This window comes from Daphnia pulex, chromosome 12, assembly GCF_021134715.1.
Source record: "Daphnia pulex isolate KAP4 chromosome 12, ASM2113471v1".
Classification (NCBI taxonomy): domain Eukaryota; kingdom Metazoa; phylum Arthropoda; class Branchiopoda; order Diplostraca; family Daphniidae; genus Daphnia; species Daphnia pulex.
The window spans coordinates 2331018-2357643 of NC_060028.1; the positions used below are offsets into that span (position 1 = coordinate 2331018).

Consider the following 26626-nt stretch of genomic DNA (forward strand, 5'->3'; position numbering starts at 1 on the left):
GTTCAAAAGTTTTCTTTTTCTTCCCTAACATTTCCTTTTGTCTATATCGCCTAAAAATGCCAGAAAATGTAACAGAGCACAACCTTTAGCGGCTTAAAAAAAAATGGGGGGGCAGTTTTCTAATGTAAAATGGATGTCTTTTTCCTCTAAATGGTTATGATAATTACTTTTTTTCTGTGGAATGTCAATCGAATCGCCATAAGAAGCGCATCTTTGTTTTTGTTTCATTTGGATACTGTATTGGTTTTGTTTTATACTATTTATGAAAAATAGTTGAACTTGACCGTCAAGTCGAATGAGACGAAACGCTATGTTCAAATTTGCATACGACTATAGCGAGAAAAGATGCCCGCTGGCAGCAGAAACTGAAAAGCAAAAAAAAAAAAATATTAAAGCGTGGATTTGGCAGGTCGAATCGACGTTGTTGAGGAGGAACAAATCAATTCAAGGACGATTGAAACTCGTCACACTAGTTAAATAGTGCGTTTGTTTGTTAAATGCGGTTAAATGTTATTAGAAAAGTGCCGTTCAGTATAAAAGAAAAGTAGGTAAAATAGTCGACTCAGAACCCTCAATTAGAATAAAGAGGCTTTTTAGATTTCCAAAATCTGCCGACCATTTAAACAAAGTGACTGGGAAACAGAAACGGTGATGTAATTTTATCCGTCTAGCTGGGAACAACAAAAGATGCGGGGGAAGACGAATATTAAATTCACGTGGCCATGATCATTATATCCATTGCCGAAAGGTAATTCTGCAAAGTTGTTGTTTTTTTTTACAGAGAGAAAGAAGAGGAAAATAACTGGTACCAGGAGGTTGCGTGACCGACACTCCTGGCATTGCAATGGCACTGAGTTCTTCCCCTTAACTTGTTTCTCAACACACAATCAAGATAAAAAGGGCAGCGGGAAAACAAAAAAATAGAAGAGGAACGACGCAAAATCTTCCGATACCTTCAGTCTGAAAACGCCTGCTGCCGTCTGCACACACACGCTCAAAATGCGGCTCTTGTTTACCATAGCCTCCTTGCTTCTACAGGTAAGAAAAAACGCCACCTTTTCAAAATTGATTTAGAATTGACAACATTCATATTCACTGAATCTGGTACTGGAATTTCTTGTAAAAAATTAAGGCACTTCTCGTAAATGGTCATGGGCGGTTGATGGATCCACCTGCAAGAAACGCCATGTGGAGGTTTGGTTTTCCCAACCCCGTTGATTACCAGGACAATGAACTTTACTGCGGAGGCTTTTCAAGTATGTCATAACCGAATATTTTTTAAAAACGTGCTTGAATTAATTCGCGATTCGCAGTTCAATGGTCCCTTAACGGTGGCAAGTGTGGCGTTTGTGGAGATCGATGGGACGAACCACCTCCTCGTCTTCACGAAAGTGGTAAAATGAATAATTTCTTTTAAGTCATCCTGGCTTTGTCTACTAAATAAATTTGTTTTTTAAAAGGTGGGTTTTACGATACTGGTCTGCTTGGGCGGCGTTATACACCCGGACAGATAATTGATATCGAAGTAGAATTGACTGCAAATCACAAAGGATATTTCGAGCTACGATTGTGCCCACTGTCAGGTGACCCTACTGTTGCCGAACGACAGGACTGTTTCAACAAGTACGTTTTCTGATTAAAGGATAACATTAAAATAGCGACGTAAAAAAGTTCGGAATTAATTTTGCATGGATCTGAAGGTATCCCCTATATTTGGAAGGTTCAACCTCTCACCGTTTTCAAATTCCCGAAGACACAAAGAGGCAAGAAACGTTCAAATATCGCGTAAAACTACCTGGTAATAATAATTATTTTTATTATTGTTTGGGTAATTAATTAAAAAAAATATTGATACTATTTGATTAGATGGCGTCACCTGCACTCGCTGCGTCATTCAGTGGATTTACTTCACGGGTGTGTTAATTAATCAATAAGTGCGCAGACTAGTTTTTTCTCACGTTTGCGGTTCCTTAGGAAATACATGGGATCTGTGCGAAAATGGAGTAGGGGCCGTTGGTTGTGGAAACCAGGAGACTTTCAAAAATTGCGCTGACGTGGCCATCATCACTAATACGGGAGGTTTCGGTCCCGCTGGCGTCGTTCCCTCAGCCCCGACAAGTCTTCAAGATAATCCATACGCAATTAAATTATTAAATGTGACAAAGAAAGGAGTCCAGGAACAAACGCTTGTCGTTCGGTAAAGATAGACGTTTACTTTCTATTGCTCAATTTAATTATCTTGATGACCCGTTTGTTTCTAGATCTCAAGTGTGTATTGCAAACGACAATTTCAAAGATAAGAATCGCTTTGATTCATGGTGTATGGCTAATTGCCTTAAATATCCACCCACTTGTCCAGAAAACGTCTGCACGTGTCTGTAAGTTCGATTTAACATTTTCAAGTTCTCAGAACAAATACCTCATTTTTATCTACGCGGTAGAATCTAATAGTGTTTTAATTTTACTAATTTGTTCGTTGATGTTTCACTTTTTTTAAATAGAACGGAATGTGTTCCAACCGGAGAATATGCAAAACAACCTGGAGCTGATGTTCACTGTCATATCAATTGTTTGAGATTTCCTCCGAGCGAGCGTTGCCCTGAGTGGTGTAAATGCACATAATAATGGACCCTATCTGACATGCTCTCTTTATGACGCTGAGAAATTAAATCATTTTTTAAAAGAAACTTTTGGAAAAAAAAGTGAAAAAAGATAAAAAAAATTGTTTTTACCTTTTTGGGCATTTAACAGCTGCATTTAATTGAAGGTTGAAAAGACAAAACTGCAGTTATACTTTGTTTTGGTGGTAGCCCATATTATACTTAATCACATTTAAGCATCACGGAAAATATACAAATTTGATTAAAATTGTAAATTTATTTTTTTCCTTTCTTTGCTTTTTCTGCTTTGGCTTCCTGGGCAGCTTTCCGACCAATTACTGCCAAAGGTTTGCCATCCTGAGACACTTGAGAAACGAGCCTATCTTCAAGCGTTTGATTGATGGTTTTTGAAATATTCTTCCTCATCTGTCTGGCCTCCATGATTTGAACCTTTCTTGGTCCAATAGGGTTGTCTATAAGTGAATTACAGAAATAATTTTATTAATACACTGACTTTTGGGAGAAAATTTGCGAACAAAATCACTTACGTTGTACTTTTCTTTGGGGTGGAGCTTTGTCGAGTTTCTTTACTTTTTTCCCTTTTACGTTGGTCGGCATTGCAGCTTTCACCTTGATTTTACCTTGTGGCATCTTTAATGTTTAATAATTAGAAAATTAGAACTTCTTCGAAGTTGGAACGAAATGCAGTAGCTGTATGCACGTTGTTGCAGAAAACAAAGTAGTTTGACATGTGAGGGCGACTTAAGAGACACCTAGCGAAAAGTATTAAAACCACGTCAGGATCAAATGTTTTTGTTTTGAATTATTGTTTTGACCTTGACGTAAAAGGTCTGATCGACGAGATCCGGCCACATCATTGAAACAAGTTCCCAATCGGGAAACATCTTGTGATTTTTGTCTAGTTTCCTTTCGACTGGTTTAAGGTAAAGAAAATCAAAAAGTATTTGTTTTTAAATGTTCAAAACAGTGATAGATCCGTAACACATTATCACACAAACTCACCCTGTTCACACTTTCAGCTTGCTAATAAATAAGCCATTTCATTTTCATACCTTTTCTATTTACTTAGGCTGTAAGAAAAATGACTCAGCAGTTTGCTAGTGTTGAAGAATCGCTGAAGAAACATCTGCCTGAGGAGGATAGAAAAGAAGTTTTTAGAATTCTTTATGGCCGTGAACTTGAGTATTTTCTTCTGTTATCATAAAAAATTACTGCACTACATTAATTTCCTTATTCATTGCACCTACAGAGAATTGGATTTGCCGGTAGCTGCTGCTGTTCCTTTGAATTTAGAATTGAAAGGTTACAGCTTCACTGCTGAGACTGAAAATTTGAGGCCAGCTCGACGCGTACGTGTAGGATTGATTCAAAATTCGATCGTACTCCCTACAACTGACCCCGTGTCCGCTCAACGAGATGCACTACTCGCGAAAATCGGACAAATAATTGGTGTCGCTCACCAAAGTGGTGTCAACATCGTCTGCATGCAAGAGGCTTGGAGTAAGTCATAATGGTCTACAGAAAAATGCCAGATATATTCGAAATTATTTCAAAACAATTTAAATAGACATGCCTTTCGCTTTCTGCACGCGAGAAAAACACCCGTGGTGTGAATTTGCCGAGTCGGCTGAGAAAGGACCTACGACCGTTTTTCTACAAGACGTAATGGATATTGCATTAGGAAATCCATAAGTCGATTTGATCTAATGAGTATTATTCAACAGCTGGCGAAACGGTACAATATGGTCATCATTTCGTCAATTCTAGAGCGAGACGAAGATCACGGTGATACCATTTGGAACACATGCGTTGTTATTTCAAATACTGGTAACGTTATGGGCAAGAGTCGTAAGAATCACATTCCACGCGTGGGTGATTTCAATGAGTCTACATACTACATGGAAGGGAATTTAGGACATCCAGTCTTTGAAGTAAGCCACTCACTCAACACGCATTCAGCACTCTTGTTACATTTCCTTTTTATTGTAGACTCAATTTGGCAAAATTGCTATTAATATCTGCTACGGGAGACATCATCCACAAAACTGGATGATGTATGGAATTAACGGAGCAGAAATTGTTTTCAACCCATCAGCAACCGTTGGCGGTCTGAGGTATTTTATTTTATTTTTATTGTTGTTTAATGCGTCGTAATTTTTATACTGTCGATACGGACTTAGCGAACCCATGTGGTCGATTGAAGCCCGAAATGCCGCCATCGCCAACAGGTTCGTTGTTCTTCATCGATATTTACTGTATTCTTTTTCCGCATTACTCATGTTAACATTTCCATAGCTATTTTACGTGTGCCATCAACCGCGTTGGCACGGAAGTGTTTCCCAACGAATTCTCGTCCGCAGATGGTCGACCCGCACATAAAGATTTTGGACACTTTTATGGTTCAAGCTATGTTGCTGCGCCCGATGGCTCGCGCACACCGGTTAAATATGATTTTTTTTAAATAATTTTTTCTTTCTAAAGCAAAAAACATATACTGTTATTCTTATAGAGTTTGTCTCGTGTAAGCGATGGCCTTCTTGTAGCAGAACTGGATCTGAATTTGTGCAGACAAGTAAAGGATAAATGGGGATTCAGGGTAAACTAAAACTAGGTTACTAAATTAAGCCACCAGCCCACCAGACATTAAAAAAAAAATTGTATTTACAGATGACGCAACGATTGGATCTTTACAGCCGTTCCTTGGAACGCGCCATCCAGCCAGACTTTAAACCACAAATTGTGCGAGAAAATATCACTCACCAAAACTATGGTATGGCAGGATATTTTTAAAGGGTAGTGATATCGAGCTTACAACGTGGGACCAAAAATTGTGTTAATCGCACAGTTAGCGGTATATCAAGATGATATCTTCGTCAGTGCCATGAGCTTGTCTCGTTCTCTCAAAGGAAGAAAATGTTAGGCAGCACAGTTCTGTAGTAATGAAAAATTTAGAGGTGATATTACGGCAACTTGTTATAAAAGGAGATCTTATGCTGTTAAAAAGTACTATACCGCTTTTGACTGCTGGATCTCTGTAGTATATGAGCTTTTTCTTTGTGTCAAATCCACAAATGACTATGTAGTGACCTAAAATGCAGTAAGAATATAAATACAAAAAACTTTATTGAATTAAAACAAATAATTAACATACCATTGAAAGAAAGCTGAGCATTAAATAATGTTCTAACAAAATTCCCAATGTTGTTGACTAAAGATTTGCAAGAAACACACTCTAGTTGATTTACATCTACTAGTGCAATAGCAACTCCATTCTGTTTTATGTGATGTATTAATTCATTGATTTCCAAGGAACCTGTGTCAATTGAAATGCCTTTAGATGCTGCTTCTTGGAATCTTTGGTTAACTCTTTCTTCATCCTTTATAAAAAAAAAAACATAGCAGCAGTTGAGATTTGAGAACTAATCTGGGGTTCAATTCATTATTTAAGGAAAATACCTTCAGAATGTAACTGTCATAGAACTTTTCCTTTGAAAAACTAGGATTGACACCTAAGGTTTTGGTGTAATACTTGATCTTCATAGAGAAGTGATTTAAAATGTAGCAAAGGTCAATAGTCCACGTACTACAAATAAAAAATATACATACATATATTGGCTATTTACTAAATTTATGATTTAGCAACATTAAATATTTGAATTAATTCATCTACTAACCTTTTGTTTTGGTATTCATCTGGGCAAATTGAACTTAAGTTTTGACACAACTGTTGAGCTAGGTCATTTGATAAAACCATTTGAATGCATGCAAGTCCGCAATCCCAATTTCCTACCTGCTCAACATGAGGTAATTCAATAACAAAAACATCTAAAAAAAATATAAGTTATTCTCTAGTTGCTTTGACAGTTTGACATCTCATTATTATTGGAAAAGATTTCAGGCAAGTTTTGTTACCTTTCTCTGTGTCTTTGCTCTGATGTTCACTGAAGGCTAAATTATCCAAATCCTGGTTCATTTTAACTGAATCTTTAATATGTTATTGAGTAAATTTTTTTAACTAAAAAAGTTATATTCCACTTGTACTTGTGACTTGTGGTTGTGTCGTTGTTATGAAAAGCGAGTGGCGACTGCTGTTGCAGACGAATGTTCCAACAACAACAAACCAGCTGTCAAGTGTGTTTTCGACAAATTCTTGCTAAAATTCAATGAAAGATTGATTTGCAATTACTTGGTCCAACCCTACGTTTAATCGAGTACTTTTTAAGTACTCTAGTGCAACGTCTTAACTCTTAATTCGCTAAATCTCAAATGAAAAGAATGTCTTGGACATTTCGAGTGCCTTTCCAAAATATAAAGAATTTTGTGGTTTTGAGACCCCCTGCAGTAATATTTTGCTTTTGCATTGCTTCCTTTGGGATTGTAACCCTATGCTTATCACTTTACATCAAACACACACCATCACCACTAAAAAATCCAGATGAAAAGGTAAAAATAATTATTGCAAAATAATGATAGAATCGAAGCCATGTTAGGCCTACTTACCATTAATTTGATCTTGATGACCAATATTTTTGATTTACATTTATAGGGATGGAATGATGTTGCAGTCAAATTGAACAGACTAAACTTTTGCTTGCTTCCGCCTGGAGTATCGCCAGCCATCAACACAACAGGGATGGAAGCGGCTTCTGTTCCTTTTGAAATGATTCTTCCAGTCCATGAAATTTGGAAAAACTTCACAGTCATATCTGGGAGCATTGCTGCAACAGATATTGGGCTACGAGATTATCCTGGGACAAATTTGTCATTCTCATTGTCCTTAATGCAATCTCAAAACAAGATATGTCTGAACTTGTACCATCCTCATTTCGTGTCCATGCCACATGGGGCCCCAACCTGCAATTCCCTGCAGTTCAATCCTTTTCCAAGAAGCATCGGAGCATTCGTACTTCCCCGAGAAGATAAAAAATTAACTACCGGAAGTATCACACCAAAGTGTTCGGATAACGCTGCATTTGACGTCAAATTACTGGAAAACCCCGCGTGGACTGTGCTTCTGGGAAAGGTGAGCTCACAATATAGTTACTATCTATTTTTTTATTTTGTCGTTAATGATTTTTTTTTTTTTTTTTCAAAATTCCCAGGACGACCGAGCTCGATCAAGCCACCATCTGATGGTCGCTTCAGTCTTCCTGTTAACTTCATTTTTCATAATGCTGTGCTTTGCTGCAGTGCGCGGTGGATCGTTGAGTAAAACGGTGAAAATGAGCAATTCCGGGCGAACACCTACCGAGGATAAAGAACCACTCGATCCCTAAAATATGTTCTAATGTAACTTAGATTTAAAAAAAAAAAACATTGCGCCACATTTTGACTGGCTTGATAAAATAAATAAGTTTGTTTACGAATTCTTTATGTGAACAAGACATGTTTGTACAGTACATTCAGTAATAAAGTGTGCATAATATGCGTGAACAACTTGCTGGGCAATCTTTTTATAAAATCAGGTTATTATGATGATATCGTACGATGATGTTGAGCTTTAATTGCTTCCAAGTAATTAAATTATTCTCTATCCTCCTTCTCTCGGCCCGACCCGGGATTCTTGTTGGCTCGCGATGAAGAGAGAATGTTCCACTTGAGGTTACCCGACAGAGCCGTCCGCAAGCTGGTCTTTGACGCCGTGTTATTATTCCAACTTTCGCTTTCTGAATGCTTGTTGCTCTTCACATCAATCTTGTTGGATGAACGGTCCATCGAATTGGTTTTGACTACTCCGTTGACTGATTGCAGGCTAGAGGCGCGATTCAGATACAAGAACGAAGGTTTTCGGGGCGGAACGGGTTTCGGCTTCTTGCCTCCGGTCAACAGTCCTCCGTAGTTCATGGAAGATGAAATGGTCTGCTCATCGCTTATGTAACCGTGACGACGTCTCTCCAGATCCATCGAGGCAACACTTTGCACCTCCGACTATAAAACAAAACACAAGGGAAAAAAAGAATAAAAATTCATGAATGAAAACAGCTCGTGGAATGAGGTCAAACATTTCTACAAAAATTTAAAATTACCCGAGTGGGCGAAGACGGAGAACGTTGATTAAAGGGTCTGGTCATCAACGAAACGTTGGAAACGGTTTCCATGGACTGGCCAATGTGATTGTGTCGCACCGGATGCGAGTCGATAAAAGAGTCGTAAGAGGCGACGCTCTGCAGGTCGGAAACCGAAACGGAATCGGCTGGTATCCGCTGGCGTCGCGACGCGTAATCGTGCGACGAAGACGAAGCCGACGACGGCGTCTGCGGAGGTGGCGTCGCTTGCTGCTGGTGAGGATGATGATGATGAGTGACGCGGATGACGTGACCAAAGTGCCTGTCGACAATGGATGACGTTTTGATGCGGTTCATGCTACCCGTTTCGACGGTGACGCCGCCGTTGGTCATCGGATGAAAATCTCCATTCGGTTCCGTTGCGGCCGTCACTGCGGATGCGCCTCGACGGCCGTCCAGGGACGACGAATTCAATCGTTTGCCGTGATCGCCGTAATCAGCTTCGGGAACTGCTGCTGAGCTACTGTGTCGCCCAGTCGAATTGCTGCTGGCCTTCAACTTGGACGTTCGCGGAGGCTTTTGACGAACGGGCGCCTGGACGCGAATCTCCGATCGGTACAGCGATTGGCTCTCGCCAGACGAAAGGCTGTCGTGCTGCTGCGGCTGTTGAGGTTGACATGTTTTAGAAGCCCCGCGGTTACTGGATTTTTCCTTGGGCGCCAGCTGCTGCTGGGCGTCCTCCTCTTCGGCCAGCTCTTCATCGTGGCGTACTTCTTCCAAATAGGAGATGCGGTGCTTCAACCGCAGGTTTTCACCTTTGAGGCCATCACGCTCCTGGCCCAGTCGTTCCAATTTCGACGAAAGCTCTTGCATTTGCGTCACAAAAGTTTCTTCTCGGCTCTGACGAGCCACGACCATCTCTACCGGCCCTGATGTCAAGAGTTTGCCCACGTCCACTTTCTCTTGGCCGGGAATCAGCTGTCCGTTGATCTCCAACACTCTGCAACCCAATCAAATCAACAGTTCATTAATGAATCAATCGAATAAGTTTAATGGCGTTTTATTTTTACTTGTCGCCGACTTTCAAGTTGAGATCTTCCCGCGCCCATTGGATGGTGCACGAGTCCACTATGGGTAGCGGTCCGTTCCTATTATCTTCGCAGGCATTGGGGCACTGCAGCTGGAAACTGGGATTCTGCGCGTCATATTCCACTTTGTTGATGACGATCACCAGAGGGGCATGTCCGTGAAGAATGCTACACGAAATGGGGGGGGGGGGAATATAACATATACGAATACGATTAGCGTATATAATATAATGTACAGTCACGAAAGACCGGTTGACCTCTTTCAAGCTCGGCTAACTCTATGTCGCTGCCAGCGGTATATATACATGACAACACAACAAGGAACGCGGTATATCTACACGGATGAATTGCTTTGATTGGAATTTTCGGAAAAAAACTTAAAACCGTCTGTGGGGGTTTGTAAATTGAGTCCAACGGTATATAAAGAAAAAACTAGCGCCAGTCGACCGTATCGGTATCTAAACTTTAATTTCTTTTCTTTATAACTGCAGCTGCTTTTGTCATTGAGATTCGTAGACGTTTGGCAACTGCATATGAATCAGCTCTCTAACATCTTTTTCATGTCAAAATTTGCATAGAGTCGTCAAACGTCTTATCCTATATTTTTATGCGCTTTTACTTTTTCGACACTCGGCTATGCTAAATCTAAAATTTATAACGTTTATAACAAGGATATCATACGTGTTTGTTGTTCCTAATAACAAGACAATAAAAAACGAGGTTAAATGTGCGTGACGTTTCACTCAACCGACCGGAATAATGAGCTGCTGGCGAGGTTGTTGCTGCTGCCGTTGCCGTTGCCACCGACGCCGTTCCGTCCCCACTGATGGATGGCCCCGCCGAATCGCAAGAGGAGCGTCCGCTTTTCATCCTGCAGGTTCAGCAAGTTGGTCTCCTCCCTTTCCAGCTGGTATTCCGTCTCGGCTTGCTTGATGTGCGAGTCGATGTTGCTGCAGCATACGTCATCATTCAAATAATAACATCAACACACAACCCGACAACCAAATTTTCAATTCAGAGAAAAAGAAGAAAAGCAACTGAGCGTGAACGCTTCAATATAAATATCTAACGATCGAACGAGACACCGGAAGTGGGCGGACACCGGAAGTCGAGTTAATCTAAAAAGTTCAACTTACTCGGAGACGTTGGTCTGCTGCAGCGAAAGTCTCAGATTCTTGATGACGGCTCGCTTCAATTCAATGTCGCGGTGGATGAGAGCCAAACGGCGTTCGATCTGCTGGCGCTCGTTGGACGTCGCCCAGTTGGTGCCGCTCGTCACACTTGTCGGCTGCTGCTGCTGCTGCTGCTGCAGCACAGTCGTCATAGTCGCACCTTGCTGCTCCCGCTGCTGCTGCAGACTGCACTCGACACGAGGAATAAATGCAACAATAATACAAAACGATCAACTACTATAAAATAGAAAACCGGTAAGTTGCTGGCGAGAGAGCGGACAGCGGCAGCTCCTTTCGACGGCGACGGCCAACCAAATGGAAATAACAATTGCGCAGAAGAGAAAGACTAGACAACGCAACGAGCCGATGCGTTTGATCGGCCGAGCGTAACTTTCCCTCTCCAGAGCTATATCTAATCTCCTTTTTCCCTTGAAACGAAATAAAAGCTTCCACAACACAACAAGTACACACAAAAAGGAAAAGAAAAGAAAGAAAAGAAAAAAAAGCCACTGTGTCGACCGCCATGGGCTACATACGGGATGTATAGATACATACTATATACTCGCTGTGTGTCTGTGCGGATAGTGCTGGACACAGCCCCGAGCTGGAGCTCGACCGCAACACGGCCCAGTGTCACGCATCACATCACCGCCTAATTTCGTGCACATTCTAAATTATAACCAACGTGTGTCCTCGCGCAAAGAACAACAGAGAAGAAGAATATCGAGGCCATTTTTCCCGACAGTCGGCCAGAGCAACACCTTAGTATATAGATCTGTAATAATAAATAGACGAAATGTTACATTACCTTTGAATGAGGACGTCTTTGTCGTGAATGATTTTGCGGAGGAGTTCGATTTCGTTGCGGATGTGTTTGCTGCTGCTGGAGCCGGAACTCGATCGCTGTTGTTGTTGTTGTAGTTGCTGGTGATGATGGTGCAAATGACTGCCGGTACTGCTGGAAGCTTTGCCGACGCTTCTGACGGTATCGACGGACGGGCTGCTTCTCAGACTGGGCTGATGGTGGTGCGGCAGAGTTCCGGCCGAACGTCGTCCGCCCCCCGACAGAGACACGGCGATACTGGCCATCTGTTGTGGTCGAACAGCGACAAAACGGTGATCAGTGGCGAGAACCGCTGCTCTTTTTCTTCAAGAAAACTTAAATATAAAAACTAAAATAAAAACTATCTAACGCCACTCGGCGTTCCCGAAGGGGAAGCTCGACGCTTTCCCTTCACGAATAAGAATCCCGTTCGCGCGCATTCTCACGCAGCGATTTCACTCTACATCCAATCGCCCAAACGGAAACTATTTCCAGCAGTGCAGCAATAACGTGCGCCAGGAACGCGCCTTCGTGAGGCCGCCCCGTCAAAATTCTGATATTCCGAATGGCATTTGAAAAACTCGAAATTCTCATTTCGAAAAAAAAAGAAGAAGAAACATTCGGTCGCTTTAGACAGATTGACATCCGTCAACACACGGCTCAACGAGCACAGCACGTTTTTATAGACTGTAGCCTACTTTGTCTTGTCCCGATGGGAGGAAAAAAAAACCGGGTGGAATTCCGGAATCTTTTTTTTTCCCAGTTGACTAGAAAAGATCTTGGTCACGTCACCAAATGCGTGCGCGCTAAATAGATTTTACCTTGGCTTCGAGAGTCTGAAGCTGCGACAAACGGGGCTGATGCATACCAAAGTTTTCACCGTACGGAAGCGGAGTGTACGTACCGGGCGGCAGGCTGGATGGCAACGTGCTCTACATACGAAAAATAATGGCCAGAGAGAGAGAGAAAAACAAAATAAAAGAAAAAGGAATGTTATAGTGTTGCTCAAAATCGATTCTGGCACGCGGCTGACGGATGGAGCGCGGGCCATATAACCGCACCATCATGCGTCATCCTCACGGGGGTTGGCAACTCAAAATTTGGGTGTACGAGGATTCAGAATCTCAGAGATTCCGAGAGATTCTAGAGATTCTGAGAGATTCTGAGAGATTCTACGAGATTTCCTCGAGATTCTGAATCAAGTTTTCCCCGAAATTCCGCTAGGGGCGCCACTAGTCCTTGGCCCAGTTTCTGTACAGAAGTATGCACTATGTTACGTAGTGGGCGTAGCTCCGTTTTGGCATGCTCTATACAGCTTATAGACATGTAGATCGTATTATCTATAAGATAATTTACTGATAGGAAAAGGTGCTACAATAGGTTTTGTAGTTTCAAGTAGAATGAAGTAATCTGATAGTTAGAAAAATGATAGGTTTGAATTAAAAGTCCAGATTATTAATTTTAAAATAAAATATACGGGGAAAATTAACTTTAATTGCTGGGAATTATTGGCATATTATCAATAAAGTTTTTTTAACCATAAATTTTTCCCACCCCATTTTACATTCATGAGCAGATGAAAAAATGTGTACGCCACCATTCGGTGGGAAAAAGGAGGGAAAATTTAAAAAGATTTAGCGCAACCCATATTTTTACATTTTGCAGTATTTCTAGTGCATTTTTTACAATTGGAGCTTTTCAAAGACCAAATTCACAAAATATCTTGAATTTTAGACGGTTTTGGGGTAGTTTAAAGTTAAAAAAGGGGGTAAATTTAGTGAGATTCTGGAGATTCTACGAGATTCTATGGGATTCTACGGGATTCTGTGAGATTCTAAAGATTCTACGAGATTCTGAAGATTCTATGAGATTCCGGGGATTCTGGAGGGATTCTTGAGATTCTGACAAGATTCTGGCTAGGGTGTACGAGGATTCTGGGGAGTTGCCAACCCCCGCATCCTCACGCAGTAGTGAAACAACCAGCAACCAAAACAAACGAATTGGGTATAGAGAAGAAGGGGATAGTGTTGATACCTGACATACCATAGAGGCCGAGCGATGATTGAGCTGCTGATAAATGATTTCGCTGCTGGCGTAGCTCGTCTCGACCGGACAATTTTGATCCACCGCTTCCAATGGGTGCGCCGTGAAGCTGTGGTTGCTGTAGCCCGAGGAACTTTTGCGAGACGCCTTGCTGCTGTGTTGTAGCGCGTGTTTGGAAATATTGTTTTAAACAAAACAAAACACCAGCACCACACAAAATGATTGTTATTAGATGTTACAAGAAAGAAAATGAATTTTAATTTCTTATAGCTGAAATTGTGATTTAGCTTTATACCTCAAACGTCCGAAGCGAAAGAACCGCGACTGGCTCAGTCTTGTAGGCGACTCCATGACGGGACCTGGATTTCACAAAACACAGCGTCCTCCTTTGCCAAACTTTTGTCGAAAAAATTCCGGTTCTGAATAACTGTTTAGTTATGCTTGTTGTTGTCCGTGTTGTGTTGGGTATGCGAGGATTACGCATGAAACTAAAAGAAACAAAACGAGAAAATGGAACACACGGATTTTATTATTCAAACGAGAGAAATGCACGTCAACTGAACACGCATCCGGCGTCCTACCAACTGATCTTTTCGTGATCTCCAGTGACTATGTATCTCTTATTTAGTATTCAAAAAAGGGGAGATTCTGTGCTGTTTGGTGTCGTGATTACCGTGTGGGGCCAGAGCCGGCCAGAGGAGCTCAATCACACAATAATAAAACTGATGCCAGCAGACAGAGAAGGGCGTCAAACACGTTAATCAAGAATCGACCATTAAAAATGGGCTGCCGCTGAATGAGTCTGTCAGGAAAGTAGATCATTGTTGCAGACAAGAGAAGAGAATAATTTACAGCGTCGAGACAGGTGTCTCAAATGAATCACGTCTATACCCTATAAAGTCGGCTGCCAGATGATGTTGTATCTGGTTATTATATCAAACCAAATTACACGCAACTAACGCCCTCCGGGAAAAAAAGATGTTTAATGTTGTTTATAATAAAGAAAAGAGGAGACAAAAGAAGCAAAAATGTCGTTGCGGCTTTGTGACGTCTGCCAACTTCCGCTTCTTCCACGCATCACTGATCCGATATACGTAACCTTGCCCCGTGGTTCAAGGGGAATCAAATCCAAAAGGCTCGATTGTCCACATTGATCAACAGGATATAAAATCTAGGCAGAGCTTCGTTCCTTTCCCATTACGTAATGATGATAAACGCTGTCTATATTTTCTTCAAGAAATCACGACTATACACAACAATTGAGTTCGTTTTTTTCCCTTGTTTAAACACCGCATGAATTGGATGGAAAGAGAGACATTTCCTAATAACCGAACCCGAGGAGGTCTCTATAGTTTCTATACGGGGCCCATCACGGGGGGTGAGGGGTAATGTTTCCCACGATCTATTCTAGCTCTCTAGTTCTCCCCTCTCTCTCTACGCGGCCAACCAACTTGTGAAAGGCGCAACTAGGCGCCGTCTGCGCTGCTGTTATATATAGTGTATAATAGGCACTAGAGTGTGTACATGCTTAGCGTAGACAACACTGTGCACAGACAACACACACAAGCCCAGTCTTCATATTTTCTTTTGCCTTTTTTTTCTTACCTGTCGGAGAGCCAGCACTTGTGGCCTTCGGGAAGGTTGTTGCTGCTGGAGGGCGGACTCAACCTGCCATCGTTTATGACATCCTGACCGAGAGGTGCTCTGTGTACTGGAAGGTATATATACAGGGGGGGACTGAGCTGCGCTGAAGAGAGAAAAAAGAAAGATGAAACGGTTGGAATATGGATGGGGGGGGGGGGGAGAGCACTCAAATGGAAAGTGCAACAACAAAAATTTGGCTGGTGGTGGTTGGAAGAAAAAATATGCGCACCCAAACTTTGTGTGTCCGATGGCCAATGTTTCGAGTGGGTGAAATTCTTGATTTTCAAATGCAACTGTTTTCACTTTTCACTGTTCACTTCCCGTTGTTTCTTCATGAAAAAAAAAAAACCAAACACGAACCGTTACAAGAAGAAATAAAGTATTATTCCTGGTAAGTAATTTGCAATTGAACAATAGGAACTCGTAGTGTCTGCTGGCTCCGGGATTCGGACACTGAGCAATCGATCATTTTTCTTTATGTTATTCCATGTTGTTGTGTTACTTCGAGGCTGGCTGTGCGAACGCGCGGGGTATTTGAAAACACTCGACACACACTCCTCGTGAGGCAGACTGCTTTGATAATAGCGTGAATTGATAACAGAGAATCTGTGTGGTGGTTTGACGGGATCACGCCGGCAAGTCGACAGATTCTTCAAAAGGCGTTTGTCGGAGACGGCGGGATATAGGAACGATGGAGCCTGACAGATTCAACAGACGAAGCGCGCACACCATCCGTGGAAGGCAACAGTTCAAGGAAGACTATACAGTATACAAAAACCATCTGTATGGATGTAAAAGAAAAAACAAGACAAAAAGAGAGGAAGAGGAATGGCCGCCAGGAGAGTGCGGGTGTATACGACCTGCGCCCTGCCCCTCCTGTGGCCTCCTCCCCTCCAACCTGAATACCTGCTGTTGCAGGTATACACGCATAGCCTCCTTCTCTTGATTATCTCTTCCTCTTTCAGACTTGCCGAGTTGCCATGTTATTCAGAGGCCTCGGTCGTTTCCTTCCATGTCTCTCCCCCCCGATATTTTCTCCTTATTCTTCCATCCTCCTTCTTGTATTCCTATTCACCGAGCCCTTTTTTTTTCGCTACATGATTCTGTTTTCTTTCATTCATTTTGTTTCCATCTGTTCTTCTCGTATCCTGTATGTGTACTTGACTGGATCAAATTGCCAGAAGGGACAAGAAAAGGAAGAAGTAATAGAGGGAGCAGAGCGGTTGTGTTGGCGAGCATTTTATTTTTGCACTGCCAATATCATCGGAATTCTAATACCATGGTATGTTTTTCCCCGTAAATTTTCCTTTTTTCTCAAATTTATCGCAGTTTATAAAAAGCATCCATTTCCGACCTCTTAACCCTTCTCGCGGACATCCCAACTCGCATCCCCACCCACCATTATACTCATAACGCATGGGGAAAAGATCCGAAGAAGAACAGCAATCTAATATTAAATTAAAATTCCGTTATAAATTTCTAAAAACTTTTAATTTATAGCTTTCATCAGCTCTCGATGAAATTATCAAAGCCTGTGCTATAGCGACAACAAAAACGTTGATATTTCTACCGCTAGGTGACTTAAGAGAATGATCTTTACACTTCAGGCTGCTCAGGCCAGTGGCCTGAAAAGGCAAAGGCAGCATCCCTTTCAGGCCACCGTTAGCGCTAGTTGTATGTTATAAAACACACCGCGCCACCGCCACTCTATCGCTTCATTCCAACATGGTCTCCACGTACGTACGGGCATGTCCGTACCAAAAAACCGTCGCATTTCTAGCCTTCTCATTGGCTCACAGGCTTCAGAGGGACCAGCCCTTTGCAGCCCTTGTTTACATTTTTTAAATGATGACGTCTTTCGACGAAAGAGTTGCAGTAGCTTTGCAGGCATTAGTTACGCCTGCAACTTTTGAAGGGATTGTTACGCAGCTTGAAGAAAACAACAAGAGAAGCAACGTACAACAACTTTAATCGATCAACGAGTAAGAATCAATAAACCAAGGGAAATCTAGTGCTTTACGAGTCAACCTGAGCTGGCCTGAGGATGGAGAGTGGATGCTATCAAGAATAAGGCTCAAAAGAAGTATCTTAATATGGTAAGAAGTGTTGCATTTGTTCAACTATATTCCTTTTTTACACAAGCTGTATGTAACCTGGTGTTTTCTTAAATGTTTATAGACCTTGGAACGGAAGACCCATAATCCTTAGAAGTCAGACGGTGGAAATCCTGGCAATCAGACTAAGCGATTATATAGTCTTCATGACAAGCATGAGGCCAAGTTAGTCTTCATGACAAGCATATGCAGGTGTCATTGAATAATCATTGCCATTCCTTTGTCTTTGATTTGTGTGAAAACACCAAACAGTTCTCGTGCAGTGTCAAAGGGTGCTTTATGATGAAGGTGCTGAAATCCCAGGTAGCTAAATTCAGTGGTAATCCATAGACTAAATGTTAAGTTTCATATGTTTATTTCAACTTAAATTATATTTGTGTAGATAGCAGCAAAGCGCGCTTGGTTCAGCATCATAAAATCATCCAAAAGAAGGCGCGTATCGACAAGATAATTGATCGTCTCAATGACAATGATGATGGTGTTATCGTGACGCAACCAGATTTAGATAGTGGTGAATTCCCGTGATACACACTTGGTTCAGGTACAGACAAATATTGCTCACCATATTTCGTATTTTATTTATATCTTGTCTCTCTTTCTATTTACAGTTCCTTTGATCTAGTACTGTGCGGTCATTGATGCACAGATGTTAAGGCTGCGATATAAGGAAGCAATTCTTCAAAACCAGAACGAGATGGCCATGTTTGTTTGCTTCTCCGCCCGCTGAATCTCCGTTCGCACAAGTGACGCTTTCACGGATCGGTTTACGGAATCCCCAATGCACTGGAACTATACCCAAATTGAGCGACAGAGTGACTGACAGCTTTACGAAATTCTATTTGACATTTAGCAGCAGACGACAATTAAGTAATCAATCAAACTTTTAATCGAAATTTCTTGAAATTGAATTGCGTAATTAGGGCAGTGTTTTTTCCTATTTTTTTATCGATAAAAAAAGTAAAAACGACATAAGAAATTGAATATCAGCGTCCTCGATCGTTCTTTAAAACCACTCTTAGAGAAACAAAGAAAAGTGATTGCGTTCGTAATTTTACGTTCGGTGAGAGGGGGTAACAAAAATGTTGCTTTTTTTGTTTTTTTGTCGTAACTTGCAATCTTCCCACGGTCCCTTCCCTGTCATCACTAATCCCAAAATTCTTTTGCTGTTTCCCCTCCCCATTTTTTTTCTCCCTTCGCCCAATGTCTTCTCTTCCTTCCCCCAATTTTTGATCGCGACTCTTGAGTGATGAGTCATCTTTTTTCTTAAATGGCTTTTTCGAATCCTCTGCTGACTTAAAGAGTTGGCCGCCGCCTAGGGAAAAAGGAGTAATAGGTGTTGGGTTTATTTTGTAGACTTCATTCTTTGGCATGAAAAGCCTTGCCTTTCTAAGTTTCTATTGCCTGGTAAAAAAGCATTGCCTAGTAGTGGCCACCACTAGCGCTAGTTGTATTGTTCCGTTTAACTCACCACGCCACCAACGCTCCATTGTTCGATCGTATTCGTATCAGTCTATGCTGCAGTCGCGTGTTCGCCGTTCATCGGAGAAGAATTAGCCGAAGTTTACTTAGTAGAGGTTCCGTATGTTTTTATAGATCTTTTTTTGTTTTTCGGGGTTTTATTCTTTCTCTCTAACCTATTTATGTGATGGGCCTCAACGCTCTATTTCCTCCCTATTCCGACCATATTTTCTGATTCCTCGTATCTTTTTAAGATTTTAAAATTTATTTGTTTATTCCGCGTGAGCTGGAGCGCTTTGTCGGTATATGATTGGCTTTTGCGTGTGTCTTGACTCCAGTAGCGCTCAATTCTTTTTTTAGTTCCTTGTCGTTTTTTCTTGTTTTTTTCCTCCGCGGCTTGTTAAAGTTTTGTTATCTACAGGAAATGAAGATTGTTCATGCAGGATCATCCTGGTAGGTTGGTAGAAGATATATGTTCCACGTTCAGCTCAAAAAGGTTTAGTTGTTGGATTTTGGTCTATTCCCGAGGCATTTTGGCCAGAAGTGAATGTTCCCTAATTGGTTTGTAAACAAATATGTAAATTTAAGTTCCGGTTTTGAATTTAATTATTTTTCATATTTAAACTCTTACATCAGGTTCCTCGCACTGCTCATCCTGTTGTCCAGTTAACCCGCACTAATAAAAAACCTATGATGATTGAAAATCTTCTGTTCGCCAAGTATGAAGTGGAACCTAGTCCACTACCTCAATACATTCTGTCAAGAAAGCAGGCATCCATGTTGACAGGTGTGACTCCTTGTTTTTTAAGGCTAAAGATACACTATTCGCATAACGTATATAACGATGTTAATATCTTTACGAGTAAAACTTCTCTCTCTTTTCCATTACTTAGGTATTTGTTCCAGACAGCTACAGGAGTTCTCAGTCTGCCCATCCATTTTGATATCTTAAAGGAAGCACAAATCGATCAATCTTTTTGTGAAGTCTTATTACTACCCTGCATTACTCTCACTTTTGGACGAATTTTTCCGAGTGCATCGTTTGAGAGCAACAGCTGAATGGCGACTGAATGGGACTCATCTAAATGTTGTCTTTCTCCGAAATACTGGAATAGAGTGTCAGTGCTGTGGGGATTGCCTCAAGAGTTAGTGCTGTGAAGATTGTCCTCGATTTCAATCACCATTATCTACCAATTCCACAACCAGTTGGATGCCAGCAACCTTAATCAGCCAAGCAACAGAACCAAATAAAGTGATTCTATCGGAAACCACCTCAAGCACATTCATGTAAGTTATTTTCCCCCAACTTTTCCCATTTGAATGTAATGCAAACAATTTGAATGTGGGTAAATTAGATGCATTTGCATTGAAAATAAGCCCAATGTGGCAGGGTGGGACCAACAGAGGAAAAAAGACGAAAAATTTTATTGAAAATAGGCCCAATGTGGCAGGGTGGGTCCAACAGGGAAAAAAAGAAAAGAATATTTTTGATAATTTTAGTGAAAACATCTCTTGGGGAGCTTGAAGGCTTTAATCATCTTCCTCATCTATTAAAAAAAACACAATCAGATGAAATCTTATTTCAGACTTTTCTATCGTTTGAATGTCAATTACCAGTATTGCAGTGAGTACTCAACTCTTCTGGAAGAGATTTCAAGTCCGTCTTTGCCTGGTCCTTCTTTGCCTTTTTGCTTTTTTTATTAGTTAGGAATCTACCCTTACGGGCCCTTTTTTGCAATTGCAGCTTGTTGGCTTCCTGTGAACCTCCAGACTCTTGTTCATCTTCATTGTCTTCCTCAGAAGATGAGGAGAGCGACTCATTGGAATCAGAACTTGTCTCTGCGTAATCATAGTCTCCTAGATCATCATCTGAATCTGTCATTACTTGGCTTGTCAGTAATTTCCGGCCCTAAAAAAGATTGGTCAGACGAGTAGACTCATTGATTATTGTAAAATTCCTTACTTGGCTCAAGACAAGTGATGCAGATTGTAGTCCATTTTGGGTTCATCTTGAGACACCTAAAAAGGATTTTTATATTATTTAAATTGCTTGGGTAAGTTTTTCTATTATTAAAAAACTTACTTGAAACATTCCCATTGTTCTTCAGTAGTAGATTGATCTATTTCAGTTTGACGGTTTGACAAAGAAATTTTATTTTATTACGAATAGAATACGAATGGCGGAATGTTGCTAGAAGTAGCTAGTGGTATGCGTCGTGCGCGTGGTTTGCGAATTTTTTGTTATTGAAAAACTTACTTGTAACATTCCCATTGTTCTTCAGTGGTAGATTGTGGTGGTAGATCCATTTTGTTTTACGGTTCGACAAAGAAATTTTAATACGAATAGGAAACCAATGGCGGAATGTTGCTAGAAGTAGCTAGTGGTATGCGTCGTGCGCGTGCGCGTGGTATGCGTCGTGCGCGTGCGCATGGCGCGTGGTTTGCGAATGCACCCCGTACGCTGCCCCCTGGTGGACTAAAAATGTTTCCAAGTCTTTTTATTAAAATTGTTCTGACAGGTGCAGTTTATTGTCGGCACCACTCTTTCGGTTATAAAACAATTTTATTAGGATGATGAATGACAGGATGAATGATGAATGACAGGATGAATGACAGGATGAATGATGAATGACAGAGATGAATGTTAAAAAAATTACGATAAGCAGGCAATACATTAGGGCTCAAATGAAAAGGGTGAAAAAGAATTTTTTGATTTGACATTTTGCGCCTTCCTCTTCTTCAATCTTGTTCTGAGTCAGATGATTCAGAATCTACGAAAAAGAATGTGAGATGAATTCATTTTCTTTTCTTAAATTTTAATACCTGTGGAGCATTCTTTCTTAAACTTCTTCGACAGATTGTCTACATTCAGTTTCTGCTTCTTGATTTTCTTGTTGCCAAGATACCTCTTCTTTCGTGCTCTTGCCTTCTCCTGTTTCTTGCTCATTTCCTGTGTCTCCTCATCACTCTCTTTATCACTCTCCTCTGAGTCGCTTTCACTCTGGCCAGAAAAGTAGTTATCGTGGTCAGATTCCTGATCAGAATGATCAGAATTATCAGTTTGAGGAAGAAATATCTCCGGCTCAATTTCTTCATCTAAATAAATGTAAAAAAAAGTAAATTTATGTTTAAAATCTTGGGGAAAATTTGTGTTCTTACCTGAACATACGGGTCAGAATTCATTAAGTGGGTCGCGGCTGATATTTAGACATCCGAAAGTTCTAAAAATGAAAGGATTAGTGTCTTTTCTAACATTTATACTGTTTTAAATAATTACCCGCATTTCTCCTCGTAAACCATGTTTTTTTAAAAACCAGGAAATTTAACAAGTTGACTTAGTTTCGGTAGCAATTGAAGGGAACTGAAGTGAAAATGGCGCGAAACTAAGTTTTTGCATTGTTTCATGGGGTGGGGTGTTTAGGGATTGAAAGGATGAAAAACGGTGTGTATAGGTATTACCGTCTGCTTTTCTGTTTAGCCAACAGTCAGAAATTCTGTATGTTCTTCAAGACCTAACTTTATTATTCATCATTAAAATGTTAAGTTTTTTTATTCACAGGAAAAAAGATTGTTCAAGTGTCGACGTGTTCTCAAGATTTGTCGGGATATCAACAAGAAGAAAGTGATCATCTTTAAAGCACCAGTAACAAATAAATTGTTTTGGTGCCTCAATGAGCAACCTGCCAGTATTAAACTAAAGGGAGTTGACAAAGAAGAGAATGTGGTTATGAGGATCATTTAAGAGGCAGGAAATAAGGGCATTTGGAATAAAGACATCTGCACCAAGTCTGGCTTGAATCCAACAGACCTCAAAAAGATACTCAAAGCTCACGAAGGGAAGAATTTGATCAAATCTGTCTTGTCTGTTTCAGTAAGTTATAGAAACAAAGTTTTTTTTGTCCTAAATAAGACACCCTTTTAGTAATGTGATTTTTTTCAAGGTTCCAAAGCGAAAAAATTTGCATGCTATTCGAATTCCAATCTGACAGAACAGTTACAGGAGGTTCATGGTACTCCGAAGGTGAATTTGAATCAGAGCTGGTGGATATTCTGAATCAGCAATGCTACAGGATATTGCAACAGAAAGCTGAAGCAGCCAAACTTAAAGCTGTAAGTTAATTTTTGTTAACTGACTAACATTTTTAAATTCTTAAACCAACATTTGTGATTCTGAATCAGATGGACGGGCCCTTAATAGTGCGCATCGCGTCGTTTCTCTCTTCCAAAGAGATATGCCAAATGATTTCAGATCTGAACATAGTCAAGGTTAATTTAACAGTTGAAGAAATCGAAGCCATTCTCGAAACGCTTGTCTATGACAGAAAAATCGAAATGCGTATGGTATCCGATGGCGATGAGCAAATCAAAACGTACAGAACTGTTGAAACGCTCCTGTCTTCTGCTGGAGTTGTTCGAATCCCCTGCGGAGTTTGTCCAGTAATTAAAATTGTATTTTTTTGTTTTTATCACTTTTATTAAGCAAACGATTTTATCAGGTCATCGTGAAGTGCGGTACTGCAGGTGAGGTTCAACCGAAAAATTGCGCCTATTATGATCAATGGTTGGATTAAAAGGATGAAATCCCAAGACACTACTTACATCGAACCAAGGAAGGATACTTTGAATTTAAGAGTAATGTAAAAATTTAACTTAGAAGACTGTGGAATGAAATTTGTATTAAAACTGTCATCACATCTCTCATCCATTTCCTCGTCAAAATTCTCTAGGCAATTACTCATACATATTAACGAAAGCTCCGTACTTGGTTGGGAATCTGAAGTAACGCTTGCCTTCAACACTGCCATATTTTTTTCCGACAGGTTAATCATAGTGAATACCTATCCACCATCCAGGTTTCAAACTAGTGTTCCCAATTGATAACTTCTCGGTAACGTGCTAGCCCTGGCACGGCAACTTTACATCTTTCATCGACATGAATTGCTTTCCCTAATTTTTCCTCTTCAGCTTCAGCCTCCTTATTAGTCTGTGGTTCTTCTGCCTTCTGGTTGATTAATCCCCAAGTCAGACTCACCTACCCATTTTAATTTCTAGACACTATTTGACCTGAAATAACAAGAATTCCAATCTCTATTCTATGCCAGAATCAGCAAACCTATCAATACAAACAGTAGCTAGTTGCTTGCGTTTGGGCCAAGATAAAATGGGAAAAGGCACTTTATTTGTCAAGAGCTATATAATATGGAGTCAGGTGGTTTCCAGATCCAGCTGAGAAACGAACATAGCTAGGTAGTAAGGTACAAATAATAAACTACATCAATTTTCATGAAAAAGCTAACAGTTAGTTAAATTATAGGCAAAAAAAAATCATTTCAGACGGTCAACATGCTTGTAAGAAAGAAGATTGGTTGAAGTATTGAAAAAAAAGTACAAAAACCTAGAAGGTTGTGAAGTTATAGAAGTTGCGGCTGGTAAAAGTGAATGACGATTTCATGCGGCAGTTGCATGTGAAATCTGAACCCAAAGTAGAGCCCGAAGAACCGTCCAAAACCGATAAACCATCAATCAACAGAACTCCACACGCTCCGAGACTTACAGAATAGATGTGGCGTGCACTTGTTTTTGTGAAGAGTCAAAAGAAAGTCAGTGACACCCCCACCTCCCTCCAAATCAAAATCCCCTTTACCAACCGACGACATACGGCATCAACTACATACTGCGCATTACACCAAAGGCACCAAGTAATAGGCACAAAGTAATAGAAAAATTAAAGGTTTATTTGATATTCCCTAACCAATAAACATGTTATTCTTTTGACAAGACCTAGAAACACTTGAATGAGGAATTTTTCTTCGTCACGGGCAATTGCCCGTGACGAAGAAAAATTCAGGTCTTGTAGATCACATTGCTCGAGCACTGGGTGCTGTTGCTGCAAGAACCTATAAGAAACATAATCCCATTAGTCGTCTCCAAAGCCTTGATTGTTGACTCCAGCGTCATTTATAACTTATTTTTAAACGAAGAGCGTGGTAACTTACTGAACAAGCGACAGTAGAACAAGAACTGGTCTCCCGGCTCGTCGGAATTAGCGGGTTCATCTTCAGTGGGTGCCGAGTTGGTGTAGACGACGGCCATCACAGCCAAGACGCAAGCAAAGAGCTTTAAAAGATTGACGGGAAAAACAAAAACACAACATTTTAAAACAGATTTGAAGAAGAGATTGAACTAATTTAGTTATTGTGGAAATTAATACTTACAAAAAATCTGGAACATTTTTGGTTATCGCTGCAACTGATGCTGGACGAGTTGTGATGATAAGCTCAGAGAAAGAGCCGGCTTTTTATACTCGCATTTTCTCTTCATTTCCTTGTAATTAGGGCAGAGCTGTTGCTCATATATTGTCTTTGTTGATTTAACGAATATTTTATTGATACAAATGGATCTAGATGTATATATTCTACCTACTAACACCAATCTATGTCTCTAACTCTCTATCCTCTTATTAAACAGCTTTCCGGATCCACGTGCCAGGGGTGTCTGTGCTGACGTCACTACGTCAGCACAGACTTTAGGAAGGACTCCCCTTATTTGTCTGACCCAGTTAGCTTTACAAAAAAAAAATTTCTCTAAGTTTTCTTTTCTGTCGGTCTTTGGGATAGATTATCGTCGATTGTCTCACTAGATAATCTTTACAACTATAGCCATCTAACGCTAATTGGTCATTCATGCAGAAATTTAAAAAATGCCTTAAATTTGGTCCAATGGTAATGCAGAGAGTATAAGCATAAGCAGAATCATCCAAGTCGCCAATATACACAATAGTGCACCGTACGGGTCACTATTAGCTCTCGTCATTATTGATTAATATGTCTAAGGTTTCAGCTATTTTAATTGCCGTGCACTTTTCTCTCCTCTTTAGTTTTTTCTCTCCGATTATGATAATAGGGACCGGACGGAACGCAATATAACGCACAAGTATGTTGCCCTCCTCCTCGTCTGTCCCCCCAACAGCCAAAAGAGAAGACCTATAGGGGCAAAACGGGGCTTTATTAGACCTATAACTTGTTGCTCTTTTGTGAGATATGCATCTTGTTCGTCTTTTCCCCTATACATTCTTAGACATGGCCGGAGTTTTATTCTCTTGCTCTCGCAGTGATTTTGTAACGATTTTGTTTGCCTATTTCTTATATTCTAGATGAGAGCCAGAGGAGAAATAGAATGAAAGCTCGAAAAATTGATGGGACAAGGTGTCGAACTCTACTCTCGCCAGCCTTTAGCGTCAAACGTTATCATCCTTAAATCTCTCAACGCATCTCCACTGCCTAGTTAGTTAAAGGGTATTTAATCTCGTTAAAAAAAAAATCTAATTAAAAAGTTCAGGGTTCGCCATCAATGAATGAATGAATTTATTTATTTTTTACAGAAAAGTTAAACTTCATTTTAATTTAGTTTATCGTCGCTGCTCTCTTGGCCGATGCTGTCGCCGCTCCTTCCGGCTACCAATCAACCCATAGAGATTCCAGTTACATGACGTCTCCCAGCAACGCTTCTTCCGGCTACAACAAGGACAGCAAATATGGCGGAATCACCATCACCAGCCAACACGACGTCCGCAATCTCGACGGAAGCTGCAAATGAGGGCAAGTTCTTATTCTTTAATTATTAAGAAAAATAATATACATTTACAAATTATTCTGTTA

The 26626-nt window shown here is 40.6% G+C and overlaps 6 protein-coding genes and 3 long non-coding RNA genes across 15 annotated transcripts; 5 read left to right on the forward strand and 4 right to left on the reverse strand.

Moving 5' to 3' along the window:
* Positions 1–786: 786 nt before the first annotated feature.
* Positions 787–2868, forward strand: LOC124209438. Its single transcript, XM_046607423.1, has 9 exons — positions 787–1038; positions 1133–1256; positions 1314–1394; positions 1461–1623; positions 1701–1798; positions 1867–1914; positions 1975–2197; positions 2262–2378; positions 2502–2868. The coding sequence occupies exons 1-9, from the start codon at positions 1000–1002 to the stop codon at positions 2620–2622; spliced, it is 1014 nt and encodes a 337-aa protein (XP_046463379.1). The 5' UTR covers positions 787–999; the 3' UTR covers positions 2623–2868.
* LOC124209444 lies at positions 2792–3535 on the reverse strand. Of its 2 annotated transcripts, XR_006880903.1 has the most exons (3): positions 3437–3535; positions 3149–3373; positions 2792–3073 (listed from the first exon to the last, which is right to left on the reverse strand). It is a non-coding gene; the product is annotated as an uncharacterized LOC124209444 (long non-coding RNA). The 2 variants fall into 2 exon arrangements; XR_006880902.1 differs by lacking the exon at positions 3437–3535 and having other exon boundaries at positions 3149–3357.
* On the forward strand, positions 3429–5750 carry LOC124209436 (beta-ureidopropionase-like). The gene is made up of 10 exons (XM_046607421.1): positions 3429–3544; positions 3691–3803; positions 3871–4121; positions 4189–4283; positions 4346–4552; positions 4611–4735; positions 4802–4849; positions 4917–5061; positions 5131–5217; positions 5289–5750. Exons 2-10 carry the CDS (start codon positions 3703–3705, stop codon positions 5409–5411), a joined length of 1182 nt encoding a protein of 393 aa, XP_046463377.1. The 5' UTR covers positions 3429–3544; positions 3691–3702; the 3' UTR covers positions 5412–5750.
* On the reverse strand, positions 5261–6674 carry LOC124209441 (guanylyl cyclase 1-like). 2 transcript variants are annotated; one of them, XM_046607426.1, is made up of 6 exons: positions 6534–6674; positions 6296–6446; positions 6078–6204; positions 5773–5998; positions 5634–5708; positions 5261–5552 (listed from the first exon to the last, which is right to left on the reverse strand). In XM_046607426.1, the coding sequence occupies exons 1-6, from the start codon at positions 6592–6594 to the stop codon at positions 5467–5469; spliced, it is 726 nt and encodes a 241-aa protein (XP_046463382.1). In that variant the 5' UTR covers positions 6595–6674; the 3' UTR covers positions 5261–5466. The 2 variants fall into 2 exon arrangements, with proteins under 2 accessions (XP_046463382.1, XP_046463381.1); XM_046607425.1 differs by having other exon boundaries at positions 5261–5708.
* Positions 6675–6887: 213 nt separating this feature from the next.
* On the forward strand, positions 6888–8054 carry LOC124209439. The gene is made up of 3 exons (XM_046607424.1): positions 6888–7064; positions 7168–7644; positions 7724–8054. Exons 1-3 carry the CDS (start codon positions 6888–6890, stop codon positions 7895–7897), a joined length of 828 nt encoding a protein of 275 aa, XP_046463380.1. The 3' UTR covers positions 7898–8054.
* LOC124209435 lies at positions 7972–16291 on the reverse strand. Of its 4 annotated transcripts, none has more exons than XM_046607417.1 (11): positions 15626–16291; positions 15358–15499; positions 14048–14240; positions 13753–13906; positions 12531–12641; positions 11695–11975; positions 10851–11072; positions 10467–10664; positions 9697–9882; positions 8648–9626; positions 7972–8549 (listed from the first exon to the last, which is right to left on the reverse strand). In XM_046607417.1, exons 3-11 carry the CDS (start codon positions 14101–14103, stop codon positions 8145–8147), a joined length of 2592 nt encoding a protein of 863 aa, XP_046463373.1. In that variant the 5' UTR covers positions 14104–14240; positions 15358–15499; positions 15626–16291; the 3' UTR covers positions 7972–8144. The 4 variants fall into 4 exon arrangements, with proteins under 4 accessions (XP_046463373.1, XP_046463376.1, XP_046463375.1 ...); XM_046607420.1 differs by having other exon boundaries at positions 13753–13903; positions 15358–15494; positions 15626–16154; XM_046607419.1 differs by having other exon boundaries at positions 13753–13903; positions 15626–16154.
* Positions 16279–23657, forward strand: LOC124209442 (DNA-directed RNA polymerase III subunit RPC6-like). 2 transcript variants are annotated; one of them, XR_006880901.1, is made up of 10 exons: positions 16279–17492; positions 17575–17813; positions 17893–18051; positions 18119–19529; positions 19605–19755; positions 19862–20255; positions 22528–22839; positions 22910–23078; positions 23148–23405; positions 23465–23657. XR_006880901.1 is itself a non-coding variant. In XM_046607427.1 (5 exons), exons 3-5 carry the CDS (start codon positions 22932–22934, stop codon positions 23537–23539), a joined length of 480 nt encoding a protein of 159 aa, XP_046463383.1. In that variant the 5' UTR covers positions 22392–22464; positions 22528–22839; positions 22910–22931; the 3' UTR covers positions 23540–23657. The 2 variants fall into 2 exon arrangements, 1 of the variants encoding a protein (XP_046463383.1); XM_046607427.1 differs by lacking the exons at positions 16279–17492; positions 17575–17813; positions 17893–18051; ... (1 more) ...; positions 19605–19755; positions 19862–20255 and adding an exon at positions 22392–22464.
* A 1025-nt stretch (positions 23658–24682) lies between these two features.
* LOC124209445 lies at positions 24683–25239 on the reverse strand. Its single transcript, XR_006880904.1, has 3 exons — positions 25184–25239; positions 24965–25085; positions 24683–24865 (listed from the first exon to the last, which is right to left on the reverse strand). It is a non-coding gene; the product is annotated as an uncharacterized LOC124209445 (long non-coding RNA).
* A 60-nt stretch (positions 25240–25299) lies between these two features.
* LOC124209451 lies at positions 25300–26563 on the forward strand. Its single transcript, XR_006880920.1, has 3 exons — positions 25300–25901; positions 26122–26263; positions 26350–26563. It is a non-coding gene; the product is annotated as an uncharacterized LOC124209451 (long non-coding RNA).
* The last annotated feature ends 63 nt before the right edge of the window (positions 26564–26626 follow it).